Source organism: Paramisgurnus dabryanus, chromosome 8 (assembly GCF_030506205.2).
Source record: "Paramisgurnus dabryanus chromosome 8, PD_genome_1.1, whole genome shotgun sequence".
NCBI classification, from domain to species: domain Eukaryota; kingdom Metazoa; phylum Chordata; class Actinopteri; order Cypriniformes; family Cobitidae; genus Paramisgurnus; species Paramisgurnus dabryanus.
This window is the reverse complement of record NC_133344.1, coordinates 15,858,366-15,880,409: the sequence shown is the minus strand read 5'-3', so window position 1 is coordinate 15,880,409 and position 22,044 is coordinate 15,858,366. Positions and strand designations below refer to the sequence as shown.

Sequence of the window (22,044 nt, the reverse complement as noted above, 5' to 3'; positions counted from 1 at the left end):
TTAAACAAACTTTTCTTTTCAATCTTAGACAGTCTTCATACGTTTGTCTTTCGATAAGTTGTTCATAGTTTTTCTTCGCTAGTGTCAACTCATGTCTGAGATTTGTAAATTTCATCAGATGTTCTTACATGTGTATTTTCTGAAACAAATTTATGCTTTTCAAACTTAGGTAGTCATCATACTTTTGGCTCTACATACATTTGTTCAAAGTTTCTTGTAGCTAGTGTCAACTGATGTCTGAGATTTTGTAAATTCAACAGATGGTCTTACGTGTGTATTTCTTAAACAAACATGTTGCTGTTCAAACTTAGGTAGAGTTCATACGTTTGTCTTTTCATAAGTTGTTCATAGTTTTTATTTGTTAGTGTCAACTAATGACAGAGATTTTGTAAACTCATCAGATTTCTTAGTTGTATATGCACAGGCAATATTATACTTATAACAGTCGTCTTGTTTTCTTTTGTACGTGACAACATATACCTGTGATTGTTTTATGAACACAGATGGTTTCGTTTCTGTAGTTTATGTAACACCTTGTCAAACTCTTAAAGGTAGTACTAACTGTTTAAAACAACAATGCAAAGTGTTTTAGATTTACTTGATAAATCTTTTACATCAAAACAAACTAGGATAGCAATATGTTTGAATCTGTAACAGGTGATACCACCAATAGCGTGTTGTACATAACAAAGTCTGCAAAATAATAAAGATTGATTAGGTTTTTATTTAGTAAACCTTTTAACATAAAGTGTAGAGTCTTTTGTATGTAACAACAAAGATGCGATGAAACAACGCAAAACAAGAGAGGATGCGTTTGTTAAAACACATATAAATTAAGATGCATACATCTACAAATGGGGCAATGTTTGAAATAGTTTGGCCGTATAGCCTCTAAATTCGGGACCAATAGATTAAAGACATTGCCCCATTTGTAGATGTATGCATCTTAATTTATATGTGTTTTAACAAACGCATCCTCTCTTGTTTTGCGTTGTTTCATCGCATCTTTGTTGTTACATACAAAAGACTCTACACTTTATGTTAAAAGGTTTACTAAATAAAAACCTAATCAATCTTTATTATTTTGCAGACTTTGTTATGTACAACACGCTATTGGTGGTATCACCTGTTACAGATTCAAACATATTGCTATCCTAGTTTGTTTTGATGTAAAAGATTTATCAAGTAAATCTAAAACACTTTGCATTGTTGTTTTAAACAGTTAGTACTACCTTTAAGAGTTTGACAAGGTGTTACATAAACTACAGAAACGAAACCATCTGTGTTCATAAAACAATCACAGATATATGTTGTCACGTACAAAAGAAAACAAGACGACTGTTATAAGTATAATATTGCCTGTGCATATACAACTAAGAAATCTGATGAGTTTACAAAATCTCTGTCATTAGTTGACACTAACAAATAAAAACTATGAACAACTTATGAAAAGACAAACGTATGAACTCTACCTAAGTTTGAACAGCAACATGTTTGTTTAAGAAATACACACGTAAGACCATCTGTTGAATTTACAAAATCTCAGACATCAGTTGACACTAGCTACAAGAAACTTTGAACAAATGTATGTAGAGCCAAAAGTATGATGACTACCTAAGTTTGAAAAGCATAAATTTGTTTCAGAAAATACACATGTAAGAACATCTGATGAAATTTACAAATCTCAGACATGAGTTGACACTAGCGAAGAAAAACTATGAACAACTTATCGAAAGACAAACGTATGAAGACTGTCTAAGATTGAAAAGAAAAGTTTGTTTAAGAAAATACACAAGTATGAAACATCTGATGAATTTACAAAATCTCAGACATTAGTTGACACTAGCGAAGAAAAAACTTTGATCAAGTGTTTGAGGCGACAAAAGTGTGTATCCTAACTAAGTTTGAAAAACAAAAAATGTTTGTTTAAGAAAATATACACGTAAGAAACATCTGATGAATTTACAAAATCTCAGACATAATTTGACACTACCACATAAAAAACTATGAACAACTTATCGAAAGACAAAAGTATGATGACTACCTAAGTTTGAAAAGCATAAATTTGTTTCAGAAAATACACATGTAAGAACATCTGATGAAATTTACAAATCTCAGACATGCGTTGACACTAGCGAAGAAAACTATGAACAACTTATCGAAAGACAAACGTATGAAGACTGTCTAAGATTGAAAAGAAAAGTTTGTTTAAGAAAATACACAAGTAAGAAACATCTGATGAATTTACAAAATCTCAGACATTAGTTGACACTAGCGAAGAAAAAACTTTGATCAAGTGTTTGAGGCGACAAAAGTATGTATCCTAACTAAGTTTGAAAAAAAAAATGTTTGTTTAAGAAAATATACACGTAAGAAACATCTGATGAATTTACAAAATCTCAGACATATGTTGACACTACCACATAAAAACTATGAACAACTTATCGAAAGACAAACGTATGAAGACTGTCTAAGATTGAAAAGAAAAGTTTGTTTAAGAAAATACACAAGTAAGAAACATCTGATGATTTTACAAAAAATCTCAGACATAAGTTGACACTAGCGAAGAAAAACTATGAACAACTTATGAAAAAACAAAACGTATGAACTCTGCCTAAGATTGAAAAGCAACATGTTTGTTTCAGAAATACACACGTAAAACCATCTGATGAATTTACAAAATCTCAGACATTAGTTGTCGCTAGCGAAGAAAAACTTTGATCAGGTGTTTGAGGCGACAAATGTGTGTATCCTAACTAAGTTTGAAAAGAAAAGTTTGTTTCAGAAAAAATACGCGAACCTAGCAACATCATTAACAAACCATAGTTAAAATATAATTTCATGTTTGCTTATTATGCACTGATAGATGTTGACCTTAGTTGAACCTAACCCCACAGGCATACCAAGGGTCTGCTCCACTTCATAAAAATCCTGTCATTGGGGGGTTTTGTGCTGTAAGTTGTAAAGCTAAAGACGCTGATTGACCTTAAAACCTAATCTAACCTAATATCAGGTTAGGATGTTCGAATAGTATATTTTTATTTTTATTATTAAGTCTAGTGTGTCTCTGTAAGCCATGGCAATTTTGTTAAAATGTTTTGTCTTTAAATAAATGTTTGTTGTCACGTTAGTGACATCCTGGCTTATAACATCGTCAACTTTGATAAATAATATTTGCTAACATTTTATTGTTCCCTAAATGGATAACAGAGGGGTTTAAGGTTACATTAATTAAAAAACAACATCACAATGTGAGATAAAATGTCTTAAACCTTTTAAGTTTCTTTAAATCGCAAATAATGGATAACATGATTTAATCAGTATCTGTGTAATGAAGCCTACATCTAAAAACCCTTACTTATTGTCAATGAGGACACAGACTTAATATCAAAACTTTAGTAACAAACAGAGACATCATAGACCCCCATGCAAACACACACACACACACACACACACACACACACACACACGCGCACACACACCTTGCAAAGACACAGGCTCATAAACACGCCCACACATAAACAGCCTGGATGCACACACACAGACACAAGCGCGATTTGGTGCTGCTCGTGTGACATTAGATATAAACTTACTCATACACACCTAGTTGTTTAATTATGGAATGTGTATAAAAACTTTTGGATGTTAAAACAAAAAATTAAGATCGAATAGCTTTTGTCATAAAAGTCACATGGCCGTTTCATTTTAAAACCCGCATGTTTATATCAGAGGCGTTCTAAACTAGAAATGCTGACAGAATTGCATTTGTTGTATAATAAACACATAGAGGTTGGGATCCACAGCGGACACAAAACCAGGAAATGGGGTCAAAATGTCTTAAACAATAAAAAGGTTCTTAACGCCATAAGAGCGCCTCAGCGTACGTTCTCTGGCAACTGTGGTTCGCGCATTCATGTGTTTTAATCAGAGACTTGATTAAAGAATTCCCTAAATCTAAAATTAAACCCTTATTTTGGCAGAGCGGCCAGAATTACATTTTATTGTGTAATAAACACATATTCCCAGTTGGTTTTAAGATGTCATTAATTTAAAACAAACCCCAGAAGATGATTTAAAAATGTCTTTAATCGTTTAAAAAAAGTTTCTTAACGGTGTATATGAACACGCATCCGCGTATGTTCTCTATTGTAAAAGCTGGTACACAATCTAATGGCGTGATCAGAATATTGTGCACGAAAAGATTAAGATTTTATTTATATTAAAATAAATACCCTTTAGTCTAAAGACTATAGTATTGTTGGGACCCATGTGATTTTGACACCGTTCATCGCTATACACATACTGAATATTTCATTAAATAATTTGTTACAACCAAATGCTTTATTTTTGTCAGTGTGCTACATTTTTACCACTACAGTTTTAAAAAGACCCTAGTTTACAACCCGCCACCTGCTGTGAACAGCCATCATCATCTCACACACACTGTTATAAGACCAGCATCAGAAACAGAAAAATATCTGATCAGAAAAATATAGCTTATAGTTAAATAGATAATAGTACATTTAAGTTTAACCAGTTACAGCTAAAATATTTTATTCTTGCGTGACTTTAAAGAAGTCTATTGACAAAACAAACGTATATATCAAGTTGTATTTATAAGATAGACGCAGTCATTTGTCCTAAAATCTAAAATAATAATTTATTTTTGTCAGAGCAGACAATATAAGACTCTTTGTATAATATACACATATTCACACATGTTTTAAGAAGCGTTTAATTAAAAATAAACCCCTAAATGAGTTGAAGACGTCTTAAAAACATTTTAAAAAGTTTATTAACGGCATACATAAGTTCTCTGTCACCATCGGTGCACGTATACATATGTCTTAATCAGAGCCTTGGTTAAAGAATCCCCTAAATCTAAAATAAAACCCCTATTTTGCCATAGTGGACAGGATTACATTATATTAAGGTTGATTTAAAACGGCATATATGAACACTCACCCGGCGCTTTGTCAGGCACCGCCGGATCTTTAATGGCTTGAACAGAACCCCCTGCTTGAAATGCTTCACAGATCTCGTGAAGCGAATCAGCTTTTATATAGTTTAAAATAAATAGGATTTAGTCTAAAGAAATGTCGACCTACGGGGGTTTTGGTACAATTCCTTGCTATACACGTACTGCGTATTTCATTAAATAAATTGTGTTGTTAAAAACTTTTAGATACAGTAATGTTTGCCATAAATAGATTATGATCTAAAATAAACCTTTTACTTTTTTTGACAGAGTTACCATATTACATTTTACCACTACAGTTTTAAAAGACTCTACCTAGATTACAAACCGACCCTGCTGTGAAATATCTATCACACACGGTCATAAGTTCAGCATCAAAAACTTTGTGTCTTATCAGAAAAATACAGCTTATAGTTAAATAGATAATAACAGATTTAAGTTTAACCAGTTACAACTAAAATATTTTATTCTTGCGTGACTTTAAAGAAGTCTCTTTACAAAACAAACGTATTATCAAGTTGTATTTATAAGACACACGCAGTCAATTCCCCTAAATCTAAAAAAATACTTTATTTTTGTCAGAGCAGACAATATTGTATAATATACACATATTCACATGTTTTAAGAAGCCTTTAATTAAAAATAAAACCCCAAAATGGGGTGAATACGTCTTAAAAACATTTAAAAGTTTATTAACGTCATATATAAGTTTCTCTGTCACCATCTGTGCACGTATACACATGTCTTAATCAGAGACTTGGTTAAAGATTCCCCTAAATCTAAAATAAAATCCTATTTTGCCATAGTGGACAGAATTACATTTATTAACATTATTTTAAAATGGCAGATATGAACGCTCACCCGGCGCTTTGTCAGGCACCGCCGGATCTTTAATACGCGTGAAACTATAGTGCAGGTTATGAAAAGATTCACGGAATTCCTGAACCGTTTAAAAATTTATTTAGTTTAGACTATCGTCTAAAGATTGTAGTATTGACGGCTCCGAAGGTAATGGCTCAGGTCATTGCTTAAACTATACCCGTATAGGGAATATTTAATTAAATAACTTGTGATGTTACAATCAAAAGTTTTAATCAGAGACATGGTTAAAGATTCCCCTAAATCTAAAATAAATTCCTATTTTGCCATAGTGGACAGAATTACATTTATTAACTTTATTTTAAATGACAGATATGAACAATCACCCGACGCTTTGTCAGACACCGCCGGATCTTTAATACGCGTGAAACTGTAGACCAGGTCATGAAAAGATTCCCGGACTTCGTGAACCGTTTAAAATTTTATTTAGTTCAGACTTTGTGTCTGATCAGAAACTATAGCTCGATAGAAAACATCGGCTTTAAGCGTAGCCAGGTACATCTAATATATATATATATATATATGATTAGTGATTGCCTTTAAATAAACTTATGCTGTTGCAAAACTTTAGATTCAACAACACACCCGCGGTGTGACAGTCAGTATTGAGAAGCGCACGGGGCGAGCAAAGGAGGGAGGATGGTTGAGATCTGACATCAAATGTCAATAAACAGCAAATGTCGAAACACGAGCCGTCATGTTTAATGACAGCATACGCTTGACATAAAACACACTCAGGAATAAACAAACCACTAAATGACCCGTCATAAAACGATAAAACATTCTCTGTCTAAAGTTGACAACTTGTACAGATTTTGATTGATGGTCCCGCCCCCTGTCAAACACGAGCTGTCAAAGAAGTCATAAAACACAAACTGTCAAAACACCATCTGTTAAGGAGTCATAAAACACAAACTGTCATAAAACCATCTGTTAAGGGTCATAAAACACAACCTGTCAAAACACCATCTGTCATGGGGTCATAAAACGCCATCTGTCAAGGGGTCATAAAACGCCATCTGTCAAGGGGTCATAAAACACGACCTGTCAGACAGCAACTGTCACCGGGTGGGGGAGGGGGTCATAAAAGTTTGACGAATGCTGCCCCGTTACAACTACTAGCAAGCTGTGGTAAAACATAAAACATTAAATATTAATGTAAAACATGTGTAAATATTTTAATGATAATAAAAAATAATTACACGGGATATCAAGCATGTGACAAACAGAAATGGAATAATGAAACCGTGAACAAAAGGGAGGAGCTATATTAAAAGTAACTGTCAGTATTTGGGGTGGCAATTTATGTGTTAAATACTGCAGTACTGTATGGTATTATTACAGTAATGTGTATAAATACAGTAAAAATATGAGCTCAAACTCTTAAAGAAGGTGCAAAGACACCATGTAAAACTACAGAACACTGAACTACTAGACTAAATAATAGTTTTGACTGAAACAGAATTGAAGGTTTGGTTTTATTTTTATTTTAACGTGACCCTTTCAAAACCCATGGCTGATTTACTGATTGCTTTCCATTGGCTCATGGCTGGAACTTGGAGAAAATGATCTTTCCTAATGCCCTGAGCTACAGTAAAACAAACACAACAACATTTATTCACCCTTTCTGTTTTTACACAATGTTATGTTTAAACCAAAAGCCTTAATCTGTCAGAAAGTAAAGTGAAGCTTGAAGTCAATATATTAAGGTCAAGTGTGAAGAGTTCATAAAGTGTCACTTATTGCAGCTCTGCCCTGTATTAATAGTCATTGTTTTTAACACTTACCACTGGACTTCAACAGAGGAACAATCTCCCACATCATGTTCATCAGCCATACCTGCTTAACTGGATCTGAAACAAATTAAATAATTAAACCTGCATTTTTTACATACTGTATACATAAAGTACTTTTACATACCTGTATGGTATGTGTCCTAACTGGTTCTGGTTAACAGTTTGAAAGACAATACTCTCAATGGCTAAAAATCACCGTGGTGACCATGAGCAAAGCACAAATACAGAAAACCTTATGTCTTTACTCAATAGAAATTCACCTACTCCTACAACTAGTTTTATTTTTAATAGCCTTGGTTAAACCAACTCTTCTTCCTGCTTGTCTAAGTAAACAACATATGGTAAATATTTACACAAGAGAATGAAAGACACTAACATTTGATATTTAAAGCTGCTAATCATAAAAAAAACATTTTACATTGAAAAGTTAATAAAATGAACAATTTTGTATGTAGGCTATACTCACTTTGAGCTTCCTTTATTGTAAATAAATCCAATCTAGAGGACATCTCTTCCATCGTTTCTTCTGTTAGTTCTTGTCGTTAGTCTGTCTAAATACTGTTGATAGACTGAAAGTGAGAGTCCCGCCCCATCAAAAACAAGCGCTCGAAAGTTTTACTTTCACTTCGCTTCAGTAGGCTACTGAGCCAGACTTTGTGCAGGTGGATATGATATCAAACCTATAATTTTTACTAAACAGTACTACCAATTCCCAGACAGACAGCTCGCAGACGTTTACACGTTTTGTCCAACAAGATAATCTTTGCAGATGAACACAACCTTTATGAATTTTGTCAATTTTTTTTCATGTAAACGCATTTAGACTTCAAAAATCATAAAAGGTGTGAAGGGACAAAACGTGTAAGTCTCATAAACTGTTGTTAAACACAAAGTTTATTTTTTTGCAATAATCTTACAGCCACTTTCTCAATGTCAAGGAAGAATCCTCGGAAGCCAGAATTTCGAGGATGCTACGTCATCGACATCCGTCGAAGGACTGTTCCAATGTAGAGGATCCTCGGAATTGCAACCAAGGACTGATGCTGCGTTCCAGGCAACCTGTAACCCGTAACTCACGACTTCAAAACCACGACTCACGACTCTGAACTGGGAGTACATCGATCTAGTACGAGTTCATGGGTGGGAAGTCACGGGTTTGACTGCCGTTCCAGTGCACTTTCACCGGTAGAAGGTTGTAAAAACACAAGTTACAGGCTGCCTGGAACGCAAAGGGTCGTGAGTCGTGGTTTTGAAGTCGTAACTCACGGGTTTAAAAACCTGCCTGAAATGCAGCATGAGTCCTTCGTTCGAAATATATCCCATATACAGGGAAGGATGCATATGTGTATCTTTCGCGCTCTCAAATCACCCACAATCCTATGCGCGCAGCGCTGAAAGCACACCTTTTTACTGACGTAATGACGCAATGATGTGCACTTGCTAGCCTGTTCCATTTATGGCTGCGTCCGAAACCGCATACTGTATAGTAGGTACTGAATTAGATGAAGTACCTACTTACTTGGCGTTAAAACAGTAGGTACTGTATAGTATGAATCCGGGTAGTATGAATGAGATTCGGACGTACTACATCTGCCATGTTGCTACATCACGTGACATACGTCGTCATCACGTCATGTCATTTCAGCGCGAAAACAGCCGCATGCCTCTTCTTCGTTGGATAACTCCTCATCCGGGGCATCATGGGATAGTGAAGCGTCCATCGCATAGATATGTATAAAGGCTAGATGTCTCGCCCGCGCTGCTGGCCAATTGAGTGGAACGTCCGCATTTTGGCGGCCATCTTACCACAGGGCGCTCGCTCACTCGTAGCATTGAGTTTTAATGATGCATGTACTTTTAAATTACCATAACTTGCTTAATTTTTTACCGATTTTCAAACGGTTTGGTTTGTTATAAACGTCAAAGATGTAACTATGACACTGCATACCTATACTAAAAATAAAAAAAATTCATGAAACATGTCAAAGCATCCAGAATTATAGCCACGTTAATAACGTTTGTAAAAAACCAAACCGTTTGAAAATCGGTAGAAAATTGAGCAAGTTATGGTCATTTAAAAGTACCTGCACCATTAAACTCAATGCTACGAGTGAGCGACCGCCCTGTGGTAAGATGGCCGCCAGGTGATGCCATTAGGGACTCAGCGCTAAGACATCTAGCCTTTATACATATCTATGGTCCATCGTATGCACACTGCAAAATCTAACCGGAAGTAGTAGGTCATCCGGGTACTTCTCGCCTACTGCTTTTCGCGTACTATATAGTATGTAGTAGGCGGTTTCGGACGCAGCAAAAGTGTTCTCCAAATTCTAAAGAGGAGCCTCGCCTAGCTTCTAAAGAAAGTGACTTGGACAGACAAATCCTACCAAGGAAGTATCCTTGACATTGAGAAACAGCCACTGTTTCGAAACATCTACGCTGGTCCCCTGGTTAACCTTATTAGTAACTGTTGAAAATACAACATAAAGTTTTTGTCTGGTTTTTTAGGCTGATGAAGGAGAAGTAAGGCCCCACCCACCGTTGGAACCAGTAAAGGGAATAAAGAAAATAAAAACATGTTTACAAACCACAGACATACAAAGAATGTTTTGATAACTTGATGATTTTATTGATTTCTTTGACCGCAGAATATTTTCATATTTACCTGACACAAATTCATTATAGGATAAAGGTTCTACTGATAAAAGATAGCCTAAACACCTGCTTAAATTCAATACTGTCAAATCATTTTAATAAGCACTACACATTATATAATAGTTACAAGAACAATAGATGTAAGATCATGTGTGTACCTCAATCAGCTCCCTAGATTGTGAATCGGTATATTGGGAATGCAGCTCACTTCACATTGGGACAGTGTTCATTTACTTCTGACTGTTAAAAGGCGGAGTGCATGATATCTGAAAAAGCTTTGGAAAAGAGAGTCGGGCCGACTACAAAAACACAGTTGTGGCCAATCAGCAGTAAGGGGCTTACAGACATCGTTGCCTGGGTTGCGTTTGTGTGGGGGTTGGTCTATCAAAAGAAGGTCCAGATTCTATTGGGGTAGGGGCGTGTTTGTTTAGGTGATTTCAAATGTCAACATTGGCTTTCAGAGATCATGGACCCTGCCTTTAAGCACATTGTGATCATTCACAGCTGTTATTTATCAAAATAAAAGTCATTAAAGTATATTATAGAAAATGCTTTCATTATTCTCCTACATATCCGTGCATACATTTTGAGGAATATGACATTTAAATATTACGTATGTGGTCCCCTTCTCTTTAGCAATGTGTGTTTATGTTAAAACTAATACAAAGTTTGTCTTTATAAAAGTTCTGCACATTTCAAGTTTATTAAATTGGCTCGAGTGATTTCAATTGGAGAGCTTTAGTAAAAGTCACATGACTTCAGGTTAAGGAACATATTAGGTGTGTTCGAGATCATCCGGCGCTGCGCAGACCGATCGGCGAGGTTTGCCGCTTGCAGTCAAGGGAGGAACTGAAGACGGAGCCATCAAGCCGGACACCTGCTGCTTGCCGTAGTGACGTGTGCGCCGTGTTTCCTTGTTTTTAATCGCAAATGAAGTGAATTAGATGCTGAATTTGATAAAAACAAACCTTTTAATAAAAAGTTGCAACCAAAAAACATTTTATATCGAATATTTTAATTGCTGCTTATACTGTATACCCGAAAATAACAGGAAACAAGTCTATATTATTAAAATACCAAATACCTAACAGGTGTGTTCGACTTCTTGCGGCGCTGCGCAGACCGATCGGCGGCTGACTTGAAGCAGTGCATTCCGGTTAGTAAGTTTGTCCGACTTCAGCTGGCGCTGCAGGCACGTGACTGTGTCATATGGTTTTTAATGCTGCATTTACACCAACCGCGGTAAGGGCGTGAAGCGCGAGTGATTTCAATGTTAAGTCAATGTGAAGACGCGTTGACGCGCGTCAGGAGGTCCCGCGGCGCGGTAGACGCGATTTTGACGCCCAAACCGCATTTGGTGTAAACTCAGCATAAGTACCGCGAGAGCGTTTCGAGAGTAGCCGGCTAGCTCAGCCGGTGCAGCTTTTCAAGAGCGGCTGCACGGAGTTGTGATGACGTAACAGCTTTACGTGATTGGCTGCCTCACTGATGACAATGATCACGTGCGTTTCAAGTTTAATCCAACCTTTAGTTCCACTAATAAACATTATAAATTCATGTTTTAAAACAGGAAAAACACTTTAATATGCCTAAATATGTTATATTGTGTCGTGTAATAAAATAAAAATGAAAATTCCAAACTCTATTGGTATTTTAATAATATAGACTTGTTTCCCGTTATTTTCGGGTATACAGTATAAGCAGCAATTAAAATATTAGATATAAAATGTTTGGTTGCAACTTTTTATTAAAAGGTTTGTTTTTATCAAATTCAGCATCTAATTCACTTCATTTGCAATTAAAAACAAGGAAACATGGCGCACACGTCACTACGGCAAGCAGCAGGTGTCTGGCTTGACGGCTCCGTCTTCAGTTCCTCCCTCGACTGCAAACGGCAAACCTCGCCGATCGGTCTGCGCAGCGCCGGATGATCTCAAACACACCTATTTAGTGCTCACTGGTTTTTGCGTTGCATTGTGGGAATTTTAAGTGAACAAATGGTCCAGTACACTGGAAGGATTTTGCAATTCAGATAGCCCTTAAAGTGTCCGACTCCCTGGTGTACGTTTTCCAAAAGCATTGTCAGCTAACTATGGTCGCTGTTACCAACTTGCGACCATAGTTGCTTTCGGGAAACGTACCCCTGATCAGTGCTCTGACACTGAACAAGGGAGCCGATTGAGATGCAGCCCATGTCTTGTACTGAAACTGTATATGGCATAAAACATCATGCTAAAACTATTTAATTAAATCACAAATACTAAAGCAATTAAAAGAGCCATTTTATATTTGTAATAGAACAATTGTAATGGTTAACAAAATATTAAATTAAATCACACCAAACCCCTTTACTGACATTCAGTCATGCACACAACTGCAACAGTACAGGTTGAAAAACCTTATGATCATCATAACATTCTTGACAGTGATGAGACATATGACAGGTAAAACAAATACATTTACGAGACAAATGCCAATTTAAACTATTCTAATAAAATTGTAGTGTTCAAGAAAGTACTAAGATTGTGTTATAGTTACAGTTGAATGCTTTTCTTAATTTACCAAGCTCTACAAACCCAAAATACTGTAAAGCTAAGGATCCATATCAAATATTTCATCTAACTCAGGAACAGAGCCAAGAGAATACAATCCTGAGCTTGTTCCTGATTTCTGTGAAACATGTGAATCTGCAGTAGAGGCTTTGATCTCCGAACCTATTCCTGATGTAGGAGTGCATCCTTTGGAAACTGTAAAGAAAGAAATTCATAATTCAAAACCAAAAAACACAAATGTATTATCTGTTTTTTAAATAATGCAAAGCTCTTACATCCCATTAGATCATCCATACTCTGTGTTTTTCTGATGGATACAGAGATTTGTCTTTCTTCCTTCTCTAAACTCTCTTTGTCTATTTCATAATGACGTCCTCCGTTCACTGTCATCATCTCCTCTATCTTCTCCAGCAGTTTGGTGACCTGTGACCCATCATCACACCTGTTCTTGATGTTAAGGACATGATACCTGTTTCCACATTTCTCAATGAGCCACAGGAGAGCATCACCTTCACTTGCAATGAATAACTCTATTGGAGTGTCTCCCAGTTGATCTCTATCAGTGAAGAGGACCAGAGTATAACTCCAGACTCTTTCACCGAGAGGCTCCATGATTTTCTCTATGGCGCTCTTGTCTTCCTCAGAAAACGAACAGTCGACACACAGGGTTAAAATTAATGCGTGTGTAATGGAGCAATCCATAACACTTCTCAAGAGGTTGAGTTTAGTATCTTGAATTGTCTTGTAAAAAGGGGAATCTTTCTTAAAACCTTGTGTATAAGCAACGGTGAGTTTCCTTCCAGCATTTTCCCCGTTTTCTTTCACATTCCGTCCTGATCTCAAAAACGCCTCTCTACCCAAAATGATGTTGCCTGTTGAAATCTTGCCAGAACAGTATGGCCCGAACAACACCATTCCCATGTCGAAATGTTCTGTATCTGCGTAGAAAGAAACAGGGGGCAATTCTTAAATATTTGCCATTTGAATACTAATAAGTTTCGTATTAAAGGCGGGGTGCACGATTTTTTAAAACACTTTGAAAAGGGGAGTCGGGCCGAGTACCAAAACATACTTGTAGCCAATCAGCAGTAAGGGGCATGTTTACTAACCAACATCGTTGCCTGGGTTGCGTATGTGTGGGGCAGGCCTATCAAAAGAAGGTTCAGATTCTATTGGGGTAGGGGCGTGTTTGTTTAGGTAATTTTTTAATATCAACATTGGCTTTAAGAGATCAGGCATCCCGCCTTTAAAGGGAACATATGATGCCCATTTTCACAAGATATAATAGGGCTTAGATATAATAGATCTGATTTCTGTGAATACAGTCTGAGATAATAATATATTTAGCCTCATTAGTGCTACAACATGCTAATAAGCACATTTAGTCAGTGGCTGTGGGTGGGGCTTTATCAGTGTGACATCACATTGACAAGAGAATCAAAACAGCATGTCTAATGAGACTGCTTTAGTTTAATGGGGATTAAAAAAGCTAGATTTTTTATTATAGGGTTGTTGTCTTCACACACTGCCAATGCACAATTATGTCCAAACACTGTGTAAAAGTGGATTTTGCATAACAGGTCCCCTTTACTGTTTACTCACCTGACATTAAATGTCTGACTGCATTTCTTTTTTGCATTTCGTCCTTCATCTGTTTTGCTTTTTCTTCTACTTTTCTTCTTCTTTGTTTCACATTGTCTACGTTTTGATTGTTTATCTCATATATTTCTCCTTTGGCTCCTGCAATCATCTCTTCTATTTTCCCAAAAAGCTTGGTCACTCCATTGGCATCATCTTTATTCTGATTGTTGAAGACATGATACCTGTTCCCACATTTCTCTATTATCCACTGAAGAGCTTCTCCTTCACTCTCAATAAACTGCTCAATGCTTGTTTCCCCCAGCCAGTCACCAAATGTAAAGAGAACGATCATGTGTTTCCAGATTTCGTGACCGTGACAAGCAGCATGTTCTTCCACTGCTTGTCTGTACACTTCGGTGAATGCGACATCCACTCGTATGACCAGCAGAAAGACATGAGGTCCTGGAGGACAAAGTGAGGAACTCAATACGATTTCATCTTTATAGAGCCTGGGCGAGTATTTTGAACAGAAATTTCTCCTTCTTCCTGGAGTATCGACTACAGTGATGCGTCTTCCTGACACTTCTCCATCTTTTTTGACAGATGTAATGGATCGTTTTAAATCAAATGCAGATTTGCCCAGGATGGTGTTTCCGGTTGAACTCTTTCCTGCTCCATTGTACCCCAGGAGCACAATCCTCAACTCTGACAGGTGATGTTTATTTTCTGGTGGTGACATGACATATTATATAGGGGTGAATACATAAACATGATATTTAAACAAAACGCTTACCAAATGTTTATTAGACACCACACAACTTACCAACTGGTTTGTTCACACTTCTTATTCTTCTTTCTTCTGCTTTTTTCTCCTGTGTTCTCCTCTTCTCTTCCAAACATTGCAAAGTCTCTTTGGCTATTTCATAATGTCCTCCATTGTTTTCTTTCACTATGTTCTGTATTTTGTTAAGCAGTTCTGTGATCTGAGATCCATCATCTCGGTTTTTAATATTAAGAATATGATACCTGCTCTCACATTTCTTTAGGAGCCACTGGATAGTTTTACTTTCACTTTTTATAAACTGTTCAGCTCTAGGTCCATCCATACAAGTGAACAACACTATTGTATGCCTCCATACATCCTCACCAAAACTTTTCATATTTTCACAAAGAACATTTTTTTCTTTTTGTTTAAATGGTGTTTCCACATTTAAAACCAGGAGCAAGACATGGGGTGCACATCGAGTAAAGCTCAAGAGTATTTCTTGCTTGTACAGTTCGGTGTTTTCATCATAAGATAAAGGTCCCCACCAGCCAGGCGTATCGACCACTGTGAGTTTACTGTCCGATATCTGAGCAGATTTCTCCACACTTTGTAAAGTTGATTTTAAGTCAAACTCCTTTTTCCCCAGGATAGTGTTTGCTGCTGAACTTTTCCCGGCATTCTTCGGACCCAAAAGTACAATCCTTATGTGATCTGTTAAAAACAATCAAGTCATTGTCAGTGCGAACAGAGAGGGGGCTAGGGGACATTTGGGACCATTATAAAAGGTAGACTTAGGTGGGGATACTAAATAATTAATGTGACTATTTTAAAGGGGCTTGTCATGTCTCTTTAAAAACATAAACACCCCTTTGCATTTAAGATCTATAGTGTATGACATTGTTTGCTGCTCAGGTGATGGTAACTTTAGTGAAAAAATGAGCACTTATTAGGTATGTGTTATCAGGGCTGTGTTCCCAGCAGGTAATCAGCACCAGACGCGTTGGTGACTGAGGAAAATCGGTCATATCTTTGCTTTGTGAATACCTCTAAAGCCCGTATACTGGTGACATAAATTACTTCCTCACCTTCCAATTTCCAAGATCGCTGACGTAAGAAGAAAGTTATAAGTGAAGGAAAATTTATCTCGTGTTTGGCATCAAAATCTGCTATGAAGGCGAGTATTTTTGTTTCAAACCCAATACTTTTGATAGAATACACATTTAACTTAAATTTAGGTGAAGTTTGGGATTGATTGTAACATTCGTGTTTTTTACGATCCGCAAGTGATGTTGTTGTCAAAAGCAGAATCGGCCATTCAATCATATTGGCTTCCAAAACTTCTCAGTTTTCATCAATCTGTGCAGTATTTTTCAAAGTAATCATAAAGAACGAAGGATTAGAATCTCTAGATTACATTATTGGCATGATTTTGTCAAACATAAATACATGCATGCAACATGTATTTATGTAAATATAACTTTTATTTTTAGAGGATTTTGATTTCATATGGAAAGATATGCGTGGATTGATGCTCTCGGTTTAATTAGTGGTTAATCAGAAATAATACCATTTTATATATACCTTTTAAAAAGTCTGTTTAATCTTGTTGGGCTTTTAATTACCTTTAATTTTGCTAATAGACCATAAAAATAAGGAAGTTATGATATTTTAAAGTGTTTGGTCAAACGGAAGAGGTCAGTTTTTCATAGTTTTATGGTTTTAATTGGGTACTAAAATTACCCCTAATTTTCGAATTTAAAAATGCCATAACTTTCTTAATAATTATCCGATTTTAATCATTTAAAAATATTTGTATTATCTATCATATGGTTATGATTATATATTAATTTTGTAGTATAAATTTTTTTTGTCACATACCTACACTAATGCTGCCTTAATGTTGAGTTAGAAACGATCCAATAAAGTTATATTTACAAGTGGGAAACACAGGATTCTAGATGATACACGATCTGACACGTTTTGAGGTAATATTACGATTATATTTTCACTGAATGTTCTTCACATTAGGCTATGTAGGATGATTTTATGTAGACAAAAACCTCCCATATATAAAGAACACTTTATAGTTGCTTAAACTTGTGACATCAATTAATTAATGTGGCACGTTGTGGTTACATTCTGTATAGTTTTGTCAACTATTTTGATTGTCCGAGTTGAACGCGTTACGTGACTCGTTCTTACTTATTAACCGGGACGTCCCGTATTTTGAGCATACCTGTAATTTATTTGTCCCGTCCCGTTTTTGACTGCTAAGCTGATCTTACCAGTGACTGATTTAACCATAGACATCACATGGCGGCCATCTTACCACAGGGCGCTCGCCTTTCGTAGCATTGAGTTTAATGGTGCAGGTACTTTTAAATGACCATAACTTGCTAAATTTTCTACCGATTTTCAAACGGTTTGGTTTTTTACAAACGTTATTAACGTGGCTATAATTCTGGATGCTTTAACATGTTTCATAAATTTTTTATTTATTTTTAGTATAGGTATGCAGTGTCATAGGTACATCTTTGACGTTTATAACAAACCAAACCGTTTGAAAATCGGTAAAACATTAAGCAAGTTATGGTCATTTAAAAGTACCTGCATCATTAAAACTCAATGCTACGAGTGAGCGAGTGCCCTGTCGTAAGATGGCCGCCAAAATGCGGACGTTCCACTCAATTGGCCAGCAGCGCGGACGAGACATCTAGCCTTTATACATATCTATGGATTTAACAGGCTTGTCGACTTTATGTGGCGCCACAAGAACCGAAGAGGCAGATAACATCAAAATCCCGCGAGAGCCATTCGAGAAACCATACAGAGGAGACTGCTATTGAAATGCTCTCGCGGTACTTCGATGTCATCCACCTCTCAGTTTTTGTGGCGCCACAGTCAGCAACAGCAGCAGTGTCACAAGTGTTTTAAACAGATAAAGGTAATTAAAGGTTTATTCGATTAAAGGATTCTGATAAAAGTAAATTGACAAACTAAATACACTTACCGTATGCCAGGGCATAAGAGGTATAAATTAATAATTAGAAGATTAGCTATCATTTTGACAAATGGCGTAAATCCACTATACCTGGGGTAGGCCATATTCTGTACTGTATTTCAGAGTGAGAAAGATAGAAACCCTACGTGCACTCGACAACATCATAAAAACAAACATAATCGACGTCAGGAAGAGACAGTTTCTTTACTGACGTATTTGTCGGATTATTTATTTCGTCAGATGATGTTACAAGTTGAGGAAGTTGGTTTCTGTCGTTTTTTAAGATTCAGGCTATATTTTGACGTCAAATGTATTTCCAGGTGCTTTACAGAGTACACCAGTAAACATACGTATTATGTTTGATGTACTTTGTTAGTTTTGAATTGAACCTCCCCCATCAAAAAAGAAAGCACGTTATGCTCCTCAACAAAACGGAAGTATCTCAGTCATGCCCCCCTCCCCGAAAACTTCATAAACAAGATCTCACCTGAGTCACACGATCCAAGAGTCTCCATCTTCAGTTCTTTATCAGCTGCTAAAGTTGTAGTTAAAACAAAAGTTTAATGAAGGTAATAACGTATTTTTAGAGACATATACGGATGAATTGTCCAGCATTACCAGTAGCCTATAACAAAGACTAGTTAAAACGAAAGTAAAAATATCTGATGCAATAATTTATGGTCAATGTGATGTTATAATGGCATCTGCTGGTAGATGCTTGAACTACACCATTATCACTCTTTACTTGTATGCATTTCGCTTACTTACTTTTTAACTTATTTTTTTTTTTTACTAATTTAACTTATCTAAGCGACTTACATGGGATTACAAGGCATACATATTTTTTATCAGTATGTGTGTTCCCTGGTTTTGAACCCATGATCCTTGCATAACGCAATGCTCTACCACTGAGCTCTACAGGAGCATGTTGTTTTAAACCAGTAGAAATTTCTGTTTTGCTCAAACATCTTACTCCATTTAGCCTGGTTAGCCAGACCTACATCAAGATGTAAGGTCTGGCAACTCTTCACACAAACGGCTCAATGCAAGGGGCGGGATATAAGGTTGTCCCTCAAAATGCCTCTGCACGCAATAGGATAGCGCTATGACGGATCAGAGCAACGAAGAAGGTGACGTAGTTACCGTAACCAGTCGGCAAAACTCCAAATACATCTTTCTTGCTTAAAAAGGACTTCAGTAGGGTTTATTTGCTATTCTCTCAAAGAAAAACATAAGTCTAAGTCCTCCAGAGTCGCGGCCAAAGCCGCTTCAAAAGATAGCTGTTCGCCAGCAGCAGCAGCCATTCTCTGTTTTCAAGTAGGAACCGTTGCAGCTCTGTCGTCATCATGTTAAGCCCGCCCCACAGACGCTACACACGATGTGATTGGCCTGACCAAATTTTGGTTTTTGGACCGGTTAAGTGTATTGTGAGTGCCTAGACTAAACCCTGGCAGCAAATATATTTTGCGGCCGCTAGGGTGCGTCTAGATTTCTAGGCTATACTCCATTATGACCATTCAAACATTGGCATGTGTTTCTAAAATATTTGCTCTTCAATATTTAATGAATATTTACAACGCAGTAAATAAATAAACTAATTACAAAAAATATATATATATATATATATATATATATATATTTTTTTTTTTTTTTTTTTTTTTTTTTTGAAGGTGCTCCTATATTTGGCATAAATATCACTGTGATTCAATCCATAAAAATCCACTTTTATACATGTGTGTAGAACAAGACAAAGAAAAATACAGATAAGAAATGTATGACATATTTGTCTTTTATTCTGTGACATCAATATTAAACAAATAAAAGAATAAAACAATAATAAATACATAATTCAAGTACATATAATTCAACACCTATATGTGTAAAATAAAAACAAATACAGATGTTTTACAATTAGAAACTGCATTTAAAAAAGGGGTTCTCCCCTATAAACAACTGACACAAATTGGCACAAAAAAATCTCCTATAAATATCATAAAATTTAAGATTTAGATCTCCTAGTTATTTGATTAAAGTTAAAGAAATAGTTTACCCAAAAACTGAACGTTGCTATTGAAGTGATTTTTATAAAATGTTTTTCCTGTCACATTATACTATATTATGAGACAAAATACAGAAGCTTCACCTGTGAATATATTGTAAAGACTCATAAACTGAAGAATTATTTAGGTTACAAGCAAGGAACAACATGAATAAATAATTACCAGATACAAATACTTTTTCAGAATATATATACAGTATAGAAACGATATATTCATTTTGCATTGACACCTACCAAGTGTTTGTTGCCACAAAAAACTCCCTACCACATGCATCAAGCCATGGGAAAATTTATGTATGATGAATCTAAATGACTTGTATAAGTCCTGTTATCATTCAACTAAATAATACAAATGTCATTGTGATGACATCATTGCCACACTAATAATATGTTTAAACGCTTTAAAAACACATGTGAAGGTAACGTTCATCCACAGAGGGGCAGACTGACACCTTATTACCTCCTGACAATCACATACTTTTGGTGGGTGACTTTAGCTTTTTGGTTTGATGGCCTTTAGTGCCTTCAATTTTTCTGAGTATATTCATTAATCACTGGTGTTTTAATTCATTAATCATAATCAATCATAAAACCATTCTTGTTGTTGAATTTAAGTCCCTAAGTTTGCTGAAAAATGTCCATCGATCATGGTATGCAAATGACAAGCTCCTTTATTTGCTACATAAATGAGGCTGCATTTGCTACATTCTATTCTATTTATTATAATTTTTTTTACTGTAATGATTATTGATTATTTATTGTATTTATTGCATACACCATGTGGAGAGCGCTCCGAATTTCTGAATGACAATAAAGGCATTCAATTCAATGTATAACCATTTTAAATAGCTGCATGCACTTATTGCAATCCAAAGCATCAATTGATTCAGCATGTTTGAATTTTCTTATCTTGTTTATGTTTAATACCAAGTGTGCACCACTATGTGAGCATACCATCAGTGGTAGTTATGGAGGGCTTAAAAAATATTTTTAATAACAACTAATTCTAAGGTAATAAAAACATAACGGTTCATTGTGTAAGGTCTTTATACATAACTGATAATATAGTTTTGTAAATTATATTGCATTTCTTTCAAGAAATGGGTCCAAAGGGTTTATAATAAAGAGATGCTTGCATTCATAATATTTCTGTAAACACTTAACTCTAATTAGATTACACAAGTGAGTAGCAGCTGGTGGTGGTTTTACAAAGAGTTTTAACCTCTATCCAATCATTGACATTGTCATTGTCTCACAAACCACCTCTCTGTTCCCATCAGATGCACATGCATCAAAGACACAGTTGTTTAGATAAGCTGATGAGTCTATCACTGCAAGGCAGGATGCAAACGGTCCATTGGGATCAACCAGAAATCTGCAGTAGGGGCGCTGTTTAAATCCAAATGTATTCACGTCCTCTGCAATATTTATCTCAGTTTGATTTAGCCGGGGGCACGTTCAATCTCACACCGGTGCGCAACGTTTTGCTACGGTTTCCGGGTTGAACGACATGTTTCCTTGAAACGGTGTGCAACGGAATGCAACAGGTTTTAGAAGCGTTTTCTCTTGTTTGGTGGGTGTGTCAGAAATGTCAGCCCAATCAGCGGCAAGATGTATAAAACCACGCGATAGTAAAGAGACAGCTCTCTCAATGGGTTCAAGTTGGAATTTTGTCTTTCATTCTGGACGGAAAGGTCAGTGACTGTAACATCAACGATATTTTACAGTATTAAACACACATTTATAACGATTTCATCAGGCTTCAGAAACATTTTAA

At 36.0% G+C, this 22,044-nt stretch overlaps 2 protein-coding genes across 2 annotated transcripts in view; both read right to left on the bottom strand.

The window, feature by feature from the left end:
* The window catches only part of LOC135770200 (NACHT, LRR and PYD domains-containing protein 3), a 31,305-nt gene extending 22,864 nt beyond the window's left edge, over positions 1-8,441 (bottom strand). The window contains 2 exon segments of the mRNA XM_065279937.2: positions 7,645-7,710; positions 8,120-8,441. Of these exon segments, the coding sequence (XP_065136009.1) occupies positions 7,645-7,694 (50 nt within the window). The 5' untranslated portion in view covers positions 7,695-7,710; positions 8,120-8,441.
* A 3,675-nt stretch (positions 8,442-12,116) lies between these two features.
* Positions 12,117-18,864, bottom strand: LOC135770826 (GTPase IMAP family member 8). The gene is made up of 5 exons (XM_065280663.2): positions 18,696-18,864; positions 15,265-15,918; positions 14,463-15,167; positions 13,136-13,798; positions 12,117-13,055 (listed from the first exon to the last, which is right to left on the bottom strand). The coding sequence occupies exons 1-5, from the start codon at positions 18,721-18,723 to the stop codon at positions 12,901-12,903; spliced, it is 2,205 nt and encodes a 734-aa protein (XP_065136735.1). The 5' UTR covers positions 18,724-18,864; the 3' UTR covers positions 12,117-12,900.
* Between the last annotated feature and the right edge of the window lie 3,180 nt (positions 18,865-22,044).

What these genes read in the sequence shown, in the direction of transcription:
- LOC135770826 (XM_065280663.2), bottom strand. Translation starts at nt 18,723, where the DNA reads ATGGAGACTCTTGGATCGTGTGACTCAG. An exon ending in TCTTGGATCGTGTGACTCAG is followed by an intron (nt 15,919 to 18,695) that starts GTGAGATCTTGT and finishes TGTTTTTAACAG; the next exon opens with ATCACATAAGGATTGTACTT. An exon ending in AAGTGTGAACAAACCAGTTG is followed by an intron (nt 15,168 to 15,264) that starts GTAAGTTGTGTG and finishes TGTCACCACCAG; the next exon opens with AAAATAAACATCACCTGTCA.